The sequence below is a fragment of the Hyperolius riggenbachi genome, chromosome 10 (genome assembly GCF_040937935.1).
Source record: "Hyperolius riggenbachi isolate aHypRig1 chromosome 10, aHypRig1.pri, whole genome shotgun sequence".
Lineage (NCBI taxonomy): Eukaryota > Metazoa > Chordata > Amphibia > Anura > Hyperoliidae > Hyperolius > Hyperolius riggenbachi.
In genome coordinates this window covers 45,031,832-45,047,744 of record NC_090655.1, presented here as the reverse complement: position 1 = coordinate 45,047,744, position 15,913 = coordinate 45,031,832, and the positions used below count along the sequence as shown (strand labels likewise).

At 44.7% G+C, this 15,913-nt stretch overlaps 2 gene segments (V, D, J or C); both read right to left on the bottom strand.

Annotated features, from left to right (window-relative positions):
* LOC137535945 (T cell receptor beta variable 10-2-like) overlaps nucleotides 1-15,913 on the bottom strand; it is a 102,794-nt gene that overhangs the window by 18,024 nt on the left and 68,857 nt on the right.
* LOC137535943 (T cell receptor beta variable 29-1-like) lies at nucleotides 10,186-12,739 on the bottom strand. The segment is given in 2 exon segments: nucleotides 10,186-11,186; nucleotides 12,675-12,739. Coding segments are annotated over 2 exon segments (396 nt in total).

Genomic DNA, 15,913 nt, shown 5'->3' with positions numbered 1-15,913 from the left:
TATGAAAATACAATGTATGTTCGGGAATTTTTTTCAAAATTGGAAATGCCATTCTCGATGCGAAAATGCGTGAGCAACACTGATTGGGAAACGCAAACAGATACATACCCAATGTCAATCAATGGGTGGTTCATGGTGGTTTACATTTCGTGTGAAATCACATTTGTGGCGTGCACGCAATTTATATTTGGACAGCCAGTAGAAGATTTTTAGGACATCCCGTGCATTCTTATATATATTGCGCTACTGTGGACAATCGCACATGCATTCTTGCATATGAATGTGCGTCATGTCCAAAATCCAACGGCCGAAAATACATGCGAGATTTCGGAGCACCCCAGTGTGGATTTGCCCAAGGTTACAGCAGACCTGAACTGAAAAATCTAAATCAAAATAAACATACAGACATCATACTTACCTCCCACGTAGTCTGCTTATCAATCTCTTACTTCTCTCCCGCGTCCTGTCTGTCCACTGTGATTAATGGAATTCTCAGTCCTCTATGACAATGACCCCATAAAAGCCACAGGGAAACATGGACATTACCTTGCACATCAGTTGTCCTTTCAGTTATACCTGACAACAGCTGATTTAGTGAGGCTTTAAGCTTCCTGAGTGACATGTTTCACAAGATCTTATTAGAATTGGAAGGAATTGTTGTAAAAAGAAAACGGTGAGCATCTAAGAGGAACCGAGGGTGCGGTAAGTATGTAATATTCATTTGCAGGTACATCATGTTTATTTGAAATATTTTTTCTCAGTTCACGTTTACTTTCACTTTGCATTTCCTGTTTTTAGTTAAATACTTTTCCAGCACTTCTGCCTTTTGTCACTGCTTTACTTTTTCTATACATGTCAACGGAGGTCATTCTTGGGGTGCTAATACTAGTTTACCTATATTTCCATATTAAATTATAGATGAAAAATAAAGCAGCTGACCCGTAATTAGGAGATAAGCAGAGAAACAGATTATCTGCCTTTCAGCAACAAGGGCAATAGTGTTATCATTCAGCATAATGATAGATGTAAAAAAGCCATGTCACAAATAATAAATAGTTTAAACATCACACAAAGGGCTCGATTCAGTAAACCGTGCTAAGTGTTAGCACGCCTGTGAAAAGCCCTATATCATGCCTTAAGTTAGTTTAGGCATGATAAATTCACATCTAAAGACTTTAGGCGTGATAACTAGGGTGCTAACTGGGTTAGCACCCTTTACTAAATTCACATCGCGCACACAGTCCCGCACGCAAAACTTTGTGCGCGCACCGCGAAAACAGCGCACCCGATGCGCCTATAAGGTCGCATTGCGTGCGACCTTAATGTCGCACCATGTGACGTTAAAGTTATAGGTGCATCAATGCACCATTTTCGTCGCAACGCGATGCGACATTTCTCGCACACCGTGCTGTGGGCACGCAAAGTTTTCAGTGTGGGACTTTGAGCGCGATGTAAATTTAATAAACGGTGCTGACCCAGTTAGCACCCTAGTTATCACGCCCAAAGTCTTTAGGCGTGCTAACTGGGTTAGCACCGTTTACTGAATCAAGCCCAAAGGCTTACTCTATAAATAAACAGTAACAAAAAGAAAAAAAATAATTATCAGTGTTACTTACATGGCAGAAAGCACAGGGGAAGGAGGAAAAGAACAATCCGTGTCATATTCAGGATGTGAAGCCGTATGGCTGTAACACAGGAGGCCAAGCTCAGCCTGTCTGTCATCTGTACAGGAAATTATACCGTATGCTACATTCTAAGGGAGTCACATGATCAGAGCTGGGGCAAGATCCTCCAGCACCCAAGGCTGAGACACCAAAGTGCACCCCTCCATCACTCCCACTCCAGCCATCACACACTGATTGCTATTAGACTAAGAAAGAGGCGTCCCAGAGCCCCCAACACCTTAATCTCTAGTTATCTGGCTTGCAGTCACTGCCATGTATCCCCTTTTCTTATTTATCTCTGCTTCAAACGAATAGGGGAATGATAGCTGAGTGAGTAGTGTGCCCCCTCCTACACTGCGCCCTGAGGCTGGAGCCTCTCTCACCTCTGCCTCGGCCCTGAACATGATACACACCCAACTTCTAATACTCAGCTCGCCTAAGGTGGCCACACACGATACAATAAAATGATCAAATTTTACTGCAATTCAATAAAAAAGATCAGATTTCCAGAAAAATCGAAAGCTTTGTTTTCATTCAAGCAAGAAATTCCTGTTTTTATAAGTCGATACATAAAGGTGGCCACACACCATACAGTTTATAAAATATCTTTTTTAATCAAGAATTGCAATCAATGTTTCTGACTGATTGTAACATTTCAAAAATCTGTCCAATGTACCACACGCGTGTGTTCAATTTTTCCCCAATTATGAAAAAAATGATTGAAATCTTAGAAAAAAAATTGCTTGGGTCTGTACATCAAGTAATTGACAATCTACCGCACACCATTCAATTTTAATAAAAATTGATCAGAAAAATCCAACACTCCCGATGTTCTTTTTATCAAATAAAAACGGTAAATTCGATCAAATTTCGACCAAACGAATGAAAAAAAAAAGCTTTCGATTTTTTTTCGGGACAACCGATCGTAATAATCGAATTGGTGTAAAATTGGATCTTTTAATTGTATGGTGTGTGGCCACCTTAAGTCGATCGGGACTGCGATATATAAGTCGATCGATATATAAGTCGATTGGGACTGCTGGATTTTTCTGATCAATTTCTATGAACATTGAATGGTGTGAGGTAGATTGTCAGTTTATTAATACAGTGGTGTGAAAAACTATTTGCCCTTCCTGATTTCTTATTCTTTTGCATGTTTGTCACACTTAAATGTTTCTGCTCATCAAAAACCGTTAACTATTAGTCAAAGATAGCATAATTGAACACAAAATGCAGTTTTAAATGATATTTTTTATTATTTAGTGAGGAAAAAAACCTCAAAACCTACATGGCCCTGTGTGAAAAAGAAATTGCCCCCTGAACCTAATAACTGGTTGGGCCACCCTTAGCAGCAATAACTGCAATCAAGCATTTGCGATAACTTGCAACAAGTCTTTTACAGCGCTCTGGAGGAATTTTGGCCCACTCATCTTTGCAGAATTGTTGTAATTCAGCTTTATTTGAGGGTTTTCTAGCATGAACAGCCTTTTTAAGGTCATGCCACAACATCTCAATAGGATTCAGGTCAGGACTTTGACTAGGCCTCTCCAAAGTCTTCATTTTGTTTTTCTTCAGCCATTCAGAGGTGAATTTGCTGGTGTGTTTTGGGTCATTGTCTTGCTGCAGCACCCAAGATCGCTTCAGCTTGAGTTGACGAATAGATGGCCGGACATTCTCCTTCAGGATTTTTTGGCAGACAGTAGAATTCATGGTTCCATCTATCACAGCATGCCTTCCAGGTCCTGAAGCAGCAAAACAACCCCAGACCATCACACTACCACCACCATATTTTACTGTTGGTATGATGTTCTTCTGCTGAAATGCTGTGTTACTTCTACGCCAGATGTAACGGGACGCGCACCTTTCAAAAAGTTCAACTTTTGTCTTGTCGGTCCACAAGGTATTTTCCCAAAAGTCTTGGCAATCATTGAGATGTTTTTTTAGCAAAATTGAGACGAGCCTTAATGTTCTTTTTGCTTAAAAGTGGTTTGCGCCTTGGATATCTTCCATGCAGGCCGTTTTTGCCCAGTCTCTTTCTTATGGTGGAGTCGTGAACACTGACCTTAATTGAGGCAAGTGAGGCCTGCAGTTCTTTAGATGTTATCCTGGGGTCTTTTGTGGCCTCTCGGATGAGTTTTCTCTGGGCTCTTGGGGTAATTTTGGTCGGCCGGCCACTCCTGGGAAGGTTCATCACTGTTCCATGTGTTTGCCATTTGTGGATAATGGCTCTCACTGTGGTTCGCTGGAGTCCCAAAGCTTTAGAAATGGCTTTATAACCTTTACCAGACTGATAGATTTCAATTACAGTACTTTTGTTCTCATTTGTTCCTGAATTTCTTTGGATCTTGGCATGTTATCTAGCTTTTGAGGTGCTTTTGGTCTACTTCTCTGTATCAGATAGCTCCCATTTAAGTGATTTCTTGATTGAAACAGGTGTGGCAGTAATCAGGCCTGGGGGTGACTACAGAAATTGAACTCAGGTGTAATAAACTACCTTTAAGTTATTTTTTAACAAGGGGGGGCAATCACTTTTTCACACAGGGCCATGTAGATTTGGAGTTTTTTTTCTCACTAAATAATAAAAACCATCATTTAAAACTGCATTTTGTGTTCAATTAGGTTATCTTTGACTAATAGTTAACGGTTTTTGATGAGCAGAAACAGTTAAGTGTGACAAACATGCAAAAGAATAAGAAATCAGGAAGGGGGCAAATAGTTTTTCACACCACTGTATATACTCCCAAGCAATTTTCTCAGAGTTTCCAATCATTTTTATCATAATAGAGGAAAAATGTAACATATGTGTGCGGTACATTGGTCAGATTTTTGTTACAATGTTGCAATCAGTCAGAAAAAGTGATTGCTATTCTTGAATTGAAAAGATATTTAAAACATTTGTATGGTGTGTGGCCACCTTAAAGTGGTCTGAAACTCTGACATAACATTCAATAAGTAGTAGCAGTAGGGTATTGTACCGTGTTAGCCATCAGTAAAAGCAAGAAGTTTTAAATCAGGATAATTTATCCTGATTTAAAACTTCTAACGTTCAATAAAAATGTGTTTTTCTACTTTTTATTATTCATACAGTTCTCATATTTGCTTTTGTGCACAGGTAATATTGTCTGTCTTCAAATTGTAAGTTTCGAAAGGGTCGTTTTTCTTGCCCTGAACTACTACATTGCATTTTATTTTAACTGCTTTTAATTATATATTAAAATCTCCTAATGAGTTGTTCCTGAGCTGTGAGTGTGCCTGGAGCAAAGACAGCTTCTCAGAAAGTGTTTTTTACATGTTACACACAATGGCCCATATGCAATTCACTTTTTCACCTAAGTTTTCTCGAATTTTCAAACTTGTCAATAGAGATGGCCGGAACGATTCTCCTGTGAACGGTTCCCGGCGAACTTCCTGGGTTCGAGATCGCGGAGAACCGCAAACTTTTCTAGAACTTCGGTTTGCCCCATAGTGCATCAGGGGCTTGATTTACTATGCGGTGCTAACCTACTTATCACGTCTAAAGTCTTTAGGCATGCTAACCAGGGTGCTAAGTAGGTTAGCACCGTTTTTCTCAATCAGATCGCACGCTAAGTACTGCGCGCAAAGTTTTGCGCACGCAAAGTCCTATGCGTGCGCTAAGTCCCATAGGCTTTAGTGGGCACTTCGCGCGGAGCGCCCTGCGCTCTGTGCAATGCGCGCGCAAAACTCACTACTACTCACATTTAAACTTAGTTTAGACGTGCTAAGGGCCAGTGCTAAAGTTAGCACCGTTTTGTAAATCGAGCCTCATAAGGGTCAACTTTGACCCTCTACATCACAGTCAGCAGGCACATTGTAGCCAATCAGGCTACACTTCCTCCTGGAGCCACTCCCTCCCATGTAAAAGGCAGGCAGCATCAGGCTTTTCATTCACTCGTGTGCCTGCATTAATTAGAGAAGGGAAAGCTGCTGTGCAGAGACCTATAAGGAAAGCTCAGTTAGGCTCTTGTAGGCTTCTTAGCTTGCTCCTTGCTGATTCTTATTGCTAAAAAAGCATTCCTTAACAGCTCTTTTGAGAGCTAATCTTGCTCTTGTGATCTATTTTTTTTTTATTTTGTGGCCCACTTGCATTATATACAGCCCTGTCAGTCAGCTGCAGCTGGTCTTTGGCCCCTGGGGGTATAATTACTGCTGTGCTAGGTGCACATTATAATACCCATCACTGCATATACCTACCTATTGTGTTCAGTGCACCCACCTACCTATGTGAACGTGCGCAATGTCACTGTACCTGCTCGGTACCTGTGTGTGTGACAGGTGCACATTGTAATACCCATCACTGCATATACCTACCTGTTTTTTACAGTGCACCCACCTACCTACGTGAGTGCACGCAGTGTCACTGTGCCTGTCCAGTACCTGTCTGTGTGTGACAGGTGCACATTGTAATACCCATCACTGCATATACCTACCTGTTGTTCACAGTGCACCCACCTACCTACGTGAGTGCACACAGTGTCATTGTGCCTGTCCGCTACCTGTCTGTGTGTGACAGGTGCACATTGTAATACCCATCACTGCATATACCTACCTGTTTTTTACAGTGCACCCACCTACCTACGTGAGTGCACGCAGTGTCACTGTGCCTGTCCAGTACCTGTCTGTGTGTGACAGGTGCACATTGTAATACCCATCACTGCATATACCTACCTGTTGTTCACAGTGCACCCACCTACCTACATGAGCGCACGCAGTGTCATTGTGCCTGTCCGCTACCTGTGTGTGTGTGACAGGTGCACATTGTAATACCCATCACTGCATATAGCTACCTGTTGTTCACAGTGCACCCACATCCCTACGTGAGCGCGTGCAATTTCACTGTACCTGCTCAGTACCTGTGTGTGTGTGACAGGTGCACATTTGTAATACCCATAACTGCATATACCTACCTGTTGCGTTCAGTGCACCCACCTACCTACCTGAGCGCGCGCAGTGTCACTGTGCCTGTCCGGTACCTGTCTGTGTGTGACAGGTGCACATTGTAATATCCATCACTGCGTATACCTATCTGTTGTTCAATTCAGTGCACCCACCTACCTACGTGAGTGCACGCAGTGTGATAAACCACTCCGTGCACACCTGTTAATTTGTTATTTGGTGGGGAAATCACTGATGCACAGCCATTATTGTTACAACCAGATGAAGGCGCTAAGCAAGTTACACCACCTCATATGTCTGAGTTAGGTGACACTATGGACGTAACGTGTGAGGAGGAGGATGATGAAGTACCTGTTGTTGGTGCAGTTTTGGAGGTGTCTGAGGCAAGCGAAGCTGGGCAGGATGATTATGATGATGATGATACGGATGCCATGTATGTTCCCAATAGAGGAGATGAACAGGGGGACAGTTCAGAGGGGGAGTCAGAGAGGAGTAGGAGGAGACGAGTTCCTGAAAAGAAGCAGGGGAAGCTCGTTGTCAAAAACAGCTGGTGGCAGTGTCTGGTGCCATGTATCGCCACCTATGGACAGCCAGCCAACATGCCCTTCAACGTCAGCTGCTGATGCCACCATAGTGCCATCACCCCAGGGGGGCTCAGCGGTTTTGAAATGTTTTAATGTGTCTGCCGCAGCACAGAGGGGGGAGGAGGAAGAGGAGGAAGAGTCATGTGGGGAAGAGAAGTTAGACTTGGATGATGAGGAAGGTGTTTCGTTGGAGGAGAAGGAAGAGGCAGCGGCAGAAGAACAACCGCAGCAGGCATCGCAGGGGGCTTGTGCTGCTCAACATTCCCATGGTATGTTCATGGCTGGGGGGAGGAGGAGGACTTACCTGATGTCACTGAGGAAAAGCAAGAGGAGATGGATAGTACGACTGCTGTCAAGCCTGTTGAGGGACCCCCGTATAAATAAAACTCAAGGGGAATGACAATTACTGGATGGCCACGATACTAGACCCTCGGTATAGGCACAAAGTGGTGGACATGTTACCAACTCACCTGAAGGCAGAAAGGATGCAGCACTTTCGGAACAAGCTGGCAACTATGCTTTACAATGCATTTGAAGGTGATGTCACAGCACAACGCAATAAAGGTACCACTGCCAGCAATCCTTCTCCCTTGTCCACACAGGCAAGGACAGGATGCTCCAGCGATCTTATGGTGATGTTGGACATGCATACATTCTTTAGTCAAACGCCTCGCCTTAGCCCTTCCGGATCCACCCTCCACCAACGCCTGACCGGCAGGTAGCCGACTACCTGGCCTGAGTGTGGATGTAGACACTGTGAGCAGCGATGAACCCTTGGACTACTGGGTGCGCAGGCTTGACCTGTGGCCAGAGCTGTCCCAATTTGCCATCCAACTTCTGTATTGCCCTGCCTCAAGTGTCCTGTTAGAAAGGACCTTCAGCGCAGCTGGAGGCATTGTCACTGAGAAGAGAAGTCGCCTAAGTCACAAAAAGTGTTCAGTACCTCACCTTTATCAAAATGAATGAGGCATGGATCCCGGAGGGCTACTGCCCACCCCATGACTAAGTCAGTCCCCACACACAGCATCTCTGCCTGCACGCCGTGTGACTGCCTGCCCCAAGACTAAGTCGCTCCCCACACAGCACCTCTGCCCGCAAGGCTCTTGACTGCCTTCTCCGCCACCACCAACAGGGTCCAGGACTCCAGGTGGATTCCTGAATTTTTAAGGCTAGCAGCGGCCGCTATAATAATTTTTCAGGTGCGTGTACATTCCTGCCTAATTTTTCTGGCTGCACAACAAAACAAAAGGCATGTACATGTGCCAATTACCCTTTGTGATCATTTTTTCCATCACTTTTGTGGCCAGCATAATTTTTTCTAGTTTTCAAAGTTCGCCTCCCCATTGAAGTCTATTGCGGTTCGCGAAATTTCGCGCAAACTGAACTTTCGTGGGAGGTTTGTGAACCCGGTTCGCAAACCGAAAATCGGAGGTTCGGGCAATCTCTACACTGCAGCGAAAAAAATAAGCAGTTAAAATCTGACAGAACCGACAGGTTTTGGACCAGTCCATCACCTCAATAGTTTTCTTTGTTTTCTAAAGCATTTCCTGTATGGCTGTTTATTTGCCAAAATAGTCAGATACCATCCAGCGTCTCTACTAACTTGCACACTACTTTTCATTTCTTTTCTTTTTTTTAATTAGATAATTTAGTTCGATTATTCCGTTAGATCGAATATAAAGATTTTTCCAACATGTCTGATCGGATTTTTGTAGAAAAAACTGGTTAATCGTTCATTTTTCTTGATAAAAAAAAAAAAAGATTCTTTTCAACTTTTATTCGATGCAATCATTTTGATAAAAGAAAAAAACTGGAAAATCGAAAACATTTTTAGTATACCATGTATGGCTACCATAAAGGTGACTATACACGGTACAATAAAAAAGTTCAATTTTACCTTTTATTCGACCTAAACGATCAAATCGAATCAAAGTTTAAAATAATCTTTTTTTCGATCAAGAAAAAATAATCGATTATCCCGTTTTTTCAATAAAATCTGATTGGACATGTTGGAAAAATCTTAATATTCGATCTAACTGAATAATCAAACACAATTATCTAATCCAAAAAAATGAAAACATTGTACCATGTATGGGCACCATTAGCAGGAAATGCTTTTGAAAATAAAAGAAAACCCAGAGAATCCCCCATGAGGAGATGGATTTGCCCAAAACCTGTCAGCTCTATCAGCTTTTAACTGCTTACTTTTTTCGCTGGCATAGTCCTTTAAAGAGACTCTGAGAATAAATCTCGCTTCACAGCTCATAGTTAGCAGGGGCATGTGTGCCCCTGCTAAACCGCCGCTATCCCGCGGCTAAACGGGGGTCCCTTCACCCCCAAACCCCCCACTGCAACACTTGGTCGCAGACTTGGTCGCTCCTGGAGGCAGGGCTAACGGCTGCAGCCCTGCCTCCAGTCGCGTCTATCAGCGGCGCATCGCCGCCTCTCCCCCGCCCCTCTCAGTGAAGGAAGACTGAGAGGGGCGGGGGAGAGGCGGAGATACGCGCTGACAGACGCGCGTGGGGCAGGGCTGCGGCCGTTAGCCCTGCCCCAACCAGGAAGCTCTCCCCGGCTGTACGGAGGAGATTTGGGGGATCAGGGACCCCCGTTAAGCCGCGGGATAGCGGCGGTTTAGCAGGAGCACACATGCCCCTGCTATCTAAGAGGTCTGAGGCGAGATTTATTCTCGCTTCAGACTCTCTTTAAGTGGAGGTTTGTTTTATGTATTTTATTAAAATAGTGCTAACAGAAAGTTACTGCAGTGCAGCGCTTTGTATTTACTAGATAGATATTAATATATAAATACAGCAACTATGCAATAAAATGCAATGGCAGATTCAGAGCAGGTAAACTGTACTTTGCAAACTCGGCATTTGTGGACAAACAATATTACTTGTGCACAAAAGCAAAATATGGTAACTGTTTGTGTAGTAAAAAGTAGGAAAACACATTTTTATTGAATGTGATGTCAGAGTTTTATTTCACTTTAAGCTATGTGACACCAGGGCCGGGCCGAGGCATAGGCTGGAGAGGCTCCAGCCTCAGGGCGCAGTGTAGGAGGGAGCGCAGAATTCATTCAGCTGTCATTCCTAATTGTGTATGAAGCAGAAAGAAATAAGAAAAGGGGATACATGGCAGTGACTGCAAGCCAGATAACTACATATTAAGGTGTTGGGGAGGTTGGGGGGCCTGTGGCACCTCTTAGTCTAATAGCAATCAGTGTGTGACGGCTGGGGTGGCAGGGATGGAGGGGCGCACTTTGGTGTCTCAGTCTTGGGGGCTGGAGGACCTTGTCCCGGCTCTGTGTGACACAGTAGACTTTTGTTGTTATTCAAACAAATATTAGTGATTATCTTGGGTAACAATCTGTTCTGCATACAGTCATCTCCTGATGTTGGTCTCTTCTTCAGACAAACACTGAAAATTCTTGACCAATTGCTGCTCCTTGAAGACCTCCTGCTCTGCATATCTCCCTCCCATTCATAGGACACACAGCTTCCCCTGCAGGTTCTGCACAGACACTGATCTTACACATTTCCACATCACCTTGAAGAGTTTCTGGAATTGAGTTATCAGGAAACTGACAACTTGGCTCTCTGCTGTGGTTTGTGTATAACTGTTTTTGTGTGTCTCTCCACAGCTGGGAGAAGTGTTATGGGGGGGTCTTGCTGCTGGAGTTATGCACAGAGTTGCCCCCTGTCTCTCTCGCTGTGAGGACTGCTGGCACAGTAATAGACAGCATTATCCTGGACCGACACATCAGACACCTCCAGAATACTTTCCATGTCGCTCTTGCGCTTGATCTTAAATTTTTCTCCTCCATATTCGGCCTCCATTGTTGGCTCTTGCTCTCTGTAGGTGTACCCAATGAGGTCCATGAGTTGTCCCACCTTCACTTGGCGATACCAGAACTTCATAGGGTATGCGTTGTCCTCATGAACACATCTCAGCTCCACTTTCACTCCTTTGGTTGGAAGGGTCAGGAGAGGAGTCTGCACAACATCAGCTGATAGGACTGTACCTGCTGGATGAGGGGAAATCAGCAAAGAAAGGGGTTGAAGGCTTTTTTCCGTACTTTGCACAGGGTGGATAAAGAGGCACCTAGAGGTAAATAAAATTAGAGTAAACATAGCTAAAAGTGGAAAAAGGAGGTGGCTTTTTCATTGGTGTACATAGTGCTCCCTGCTTGGCTATGCTTAGTGTTTTGCACTATTATTTAGCCTGAGGAAGTGGACTCAGACCCATGAAATGCATTGCCAGTGCATAATAAATTTCATTTCTATATGAAGTTGTCTTTATTGAGGTAAGCCACCTCCTTTTTCCACTTTAATTGTTTTTAATCTAATTTTATAGATTTCTGGGCACCTTTTTATCCCCCCTGTGTTCCTCGCTCTCCATTGGAGAGGTGTTCTTGGTCCCACGTGGCGCCACCACGATTGGTACCTGGTGTCTTTTCCATAGCAAAAAGATTGCTTCCAGTACTTCCTGGACACTCGAGTGGAGATGGGGTTGTGATTGTGAATCTCCACCTGCCTTATGTGCAACCCACTACGATTTCTACTTCTCTGCATAATCTGTTTGGTGACATATCACGCTATTTTGGCTACCGTTGTGTCTGTGCTTCCCTTTTCAAGGTGTACAGTCTTTTACTCTATTTTTCTACATACGTTGTAACTCTTCCCTGTGATGGAGGAAATCAGGGGATGTTGGCCCACTCTGTCATTAGTAGTGCAATGCTCCCAAACTTATCAGCATGTCCTGCTTGGTTTCAACAGTGTTATTGACAGGAGACGGCATGGTGGCAGGCTCCGTGGTCAATATAACAGTATTAGCAGATGCCTGGATGCTGAAGCCAAAGCAAACAATGTGAAGTGCATGTTGGTTTGGGTTATTGGATTAAGTCAGGCCCACAGGTTAGGAAGGCTGGGGTTAGGGAAAAAGGAGGCTGGCGTTAGTTGTTAAGGGTGGAAGGTTAAGGTTAGGCATGAGAAAGGGGTAAACATTAGAAGAAAGTTAGGGTTGGGTTGGGTGTAGTTACATTTTTCACCCGAGGTTCACCTTGGGTTTGCTTTAAAAGCCCTTTTCCACCGGCCACGTTCCAATCCCAAATAGTTTAGTAAATTAGGACCCAAGTCCATGATGGAAACACTGCAACAACGAATGAAGATGAAAGCACTCCTGAAGTCAAAGCAATAGAGAGGCAGACATATGTATTTCCTTTTAAACCATGCACATTGCCTGGCTGTCCTGCTGATCCCTCTGCCTCTAATACTTTTAGCCATAGACCATGAACAAGCATGCAGATCAGAGGTTTCTGACTGATGTCTGATTAGATTAGCCGATGTTTGTTCCAGGTGTGTGATTCAGGCATTACTGATTCCAGAAGATTAGCAGGACAGCCGGGAAATTTGCATTTGGTAAAAAGAAATTAGTATGTCAGCCTCCTTATGCCTCTCATGGAAGTTTTCCTTTCCAGCCCTGGAAATAACCCTGTAACAGTTTGTATACGTACAGCAGAAGCAGCCTACGATGAAGCAGAGCAGGAGTGAGACTGGCACCATCTCTCCTGGTGGTGGGTGCTGGAGTCGTGTGACGCCTGGGCAGGAAGTTGCACAGTGTGAATGAATGTGGCTCTGTCATGTTGTGTGGGGACTGTCCTACATTACAGAGCAATGCAACAAAAGGAGGAGTTAATTCCATTACTCGTAATTTCATCAGCTGCTGAGGAACTGAGGAACTATATATCGCAGGAAGGGCACCCTGCTGCATATAGTACGTCCTCCTGAGGACTGCACACCGCACTGTTTTAAACTGTCCATTTAAAGAGATTCTGAAGCGATATTAAAAATCGTTTTTTACCTTATAATAAACATGGACACGTTTGCCCCTGCTAAAACGCCGCTATCCCGCGGCAGAACGAGGGGTTTTTACCCCCAAAATCCCATCTGTGGTGTCCGGGGATCGCTTCCTGTTGAGGCAGGGCTAATGGCCTCAGCCCTGCCTCTCAGCGCGTCTATCAGCGCTGATCACCGCCTCTCCCCGCCCCTCTCAGTCTTCCTTCACTGAGAGGGGCGGGGAGAGGCGGAGATATGCTGCTGATAGACGCGCATCGAGGCAGAGCTAAAGCCATTAACTCTGCCTCCAGGAAGAGCAAAATCTACAACCAAGTTGGTCGTGGATTTTGCAGGGGAGGATTTGGGGGGTAAATACCCCTCTTTTAGCCGCGGGATAGCTGCGTTTTAGCAGGGGCAAACGTGCCCATGTTGATTATAGGGTAAAAAGCCATTTTTAATGTTGTTTCAGTCTCTTTAAAGGACACGTCAGAGCAAGCTGAAAATAACAAAAAATCCACTTACTTGGGGCTTCCTCCAGCCCCTGCCAGCCGTCCTGTGCCCTCGCTGCAGCTCCGCTCACCGCTGGTGGCCCAGGGTCCCCTCCACTGCGTCTGCGCGAGCGGCTCTCAGAGTCGCACTGACGTCATCCGGACTGGCCTACGCAGTACAGTCCGGATGATGCCAGCGCAACCAGTAAGTCACATGCTGGAGCGCAGAAGAAGCCGACCCGGATGCCGTCCTGGCGAGGTCGGCATCTGCACCTGGAGCGGGCCGGGAGCCACCGGAGCTGCAGCGAGGGCACAGGACAGATGCAGGGGCTTGGAGGTAAGTGGATTTTTTATTTTAATTTTGCTCGGACATTTCCTTTAAATCCTTTAAATTGTAAGCTCACAAGGGCAGGGATCTCTCACTCTTTTGTTACTTGTTACACATTTATTCATATTAATGTTGTCACTGTAATTACCAACTCTGTATTTTTCTATATTGGTGTATACCATTGTCTGTATTATTTTGTACAGACAATGGTATACACCATGTTTGTTTCTTACTTTGTACAGCCTCATGGAATATGTTGGTGCTATATAAATCGACAATAATAATAATATTAAATTGTAATAAATTGGATCTGAAGTTAAAACAGTGAATGGTACAACACTTTTTTTTCGATAGCTTTATCACACTGCACAGTTGTGCAGTACAATAAAAATAATAAAATAAATATGTTGTACATGTAATAAATTACAGTCTTACACCCTTCTTTCCCCAAAAGTGAACATCAGGCAATAGAATAGATTCTTACCTAAAGAGGGAAGACCGCATCCTCCAGAGGCTTCCCAGTTCCCACGTCCTCCTCCCGACAACCACGGCTGCCGAAAACCCTCCTGAAGATTTGCGACTAAGCTCCTCCTTATGCACGAGCGCAGCAGCACTGCACAGGTGGGGCTGTACTTGAGCAGGAGCAGTGCGGCCGCTTCTGTGCATAAAGAGGAATGTGACAAATCCAACGAGGTATAAATTTGACACAACAGGACGTTACATTTTACATTGCACTGATAGCATGCATAAGTGTAAACTCCATACTATGAATTACACTACTGTATGTACCCATGGAAAGATTTATACTTTTTTGCCTCTCGGCCAAGTATGTTGTGCCTAGTGTTGGGCGAACACCTAGATGTTCGGGTTCGCGAATGTTCGCCGAACATCGCCGCGATGTTCAAGTGTTCGCGCCGAACTCCGAACATAATGGAAGTCAATAGGGACCCGAACTATCGTGCTTTGTAAAGCTTCCTTACATGCTACATACCCCAAATTAGCAGGGTATGTGCACCTTGGGAGTGGGTACAAGAGGGAAAAAAATATTTGAAAAAGAGCTTATAGTTTTTGAGAAAATTGATTGTAAAGTTTCAAAGGAAAAACTGTCTTTTAAATGTGGAAAATGTCATGTTTCTTTGCACAGGTAACATGCTTTTTGTCGCCATGCAGTCATAAATGTAATACAGAGAAGAGGTTCCAGGAAAAGGGACCGGTAACGCTAACCCAGCAGCAGCACACGTGATGGAACAGGAGGAGGCGCAGGAGGAGAAGGCCACGCTTTGAGACACAACAACCCAGGCCTTGCATGAGGACAAGAAGCGTGCGAATAGCATGCTTTGTACCGCCATGCAGTCATAAATGTAATAAAGATAAGTGGTTCAAAAAACAGGGACCACGCGGCAACGCTAACCCAGCAGCAGCAGACGTGATGGAACAGGAGCAGGCGCAGGAGGAGAAGGCCACGCTTTTTGAGACACAACAACCCAGGCCTTGCATGAGGACAAAAAGCGTGCGGATAGCATGCTTTGTACCGCCATGCAGTCATAAATGTAATAAAGATAAGAGGTTCCATAAACAGGGACCGGCAACGCTAACCCAGCAGCAGCAGCAGCACACGTGATGGAACAGGAGGAGGCGCAGGAGGAGAAGGCCACGCTTTGAAACACAACAACCCAGGCCTTGCATGAGGACAAAAAGCGTGCGGATATAGCAGCAATGCTTTTTGCCGCCATGCAGTCATAAATGTAATACAGATGAGAGGTTCAATAAACAGGGACCGGAAACGCTAAACCATCCCAGATGTTCATTGGTCATGTTACTTGGTTGGGGTCCTGGAGTGTTGCGTAGTCGTTTCCAATCCAGGATTGATTCATCTTAATTTGAGTCAGACGGTCTGCATTTTCTGTGGAGAGGCGGATACGCCGATCTGTGACGATGCCTCCGGCAGCACTGAAACAGCGTTCCGACATAACGCTGGCTGCCGGGCAAGCCAGCACCTCTATTGCGTACATTGCCAGTTCGTGCCAGGTGTCTAGCTTCGATACCCAATAGTTGAAGGGTGCAGATGGATTGTTCGACACAGCTACGCCATCTGACATGT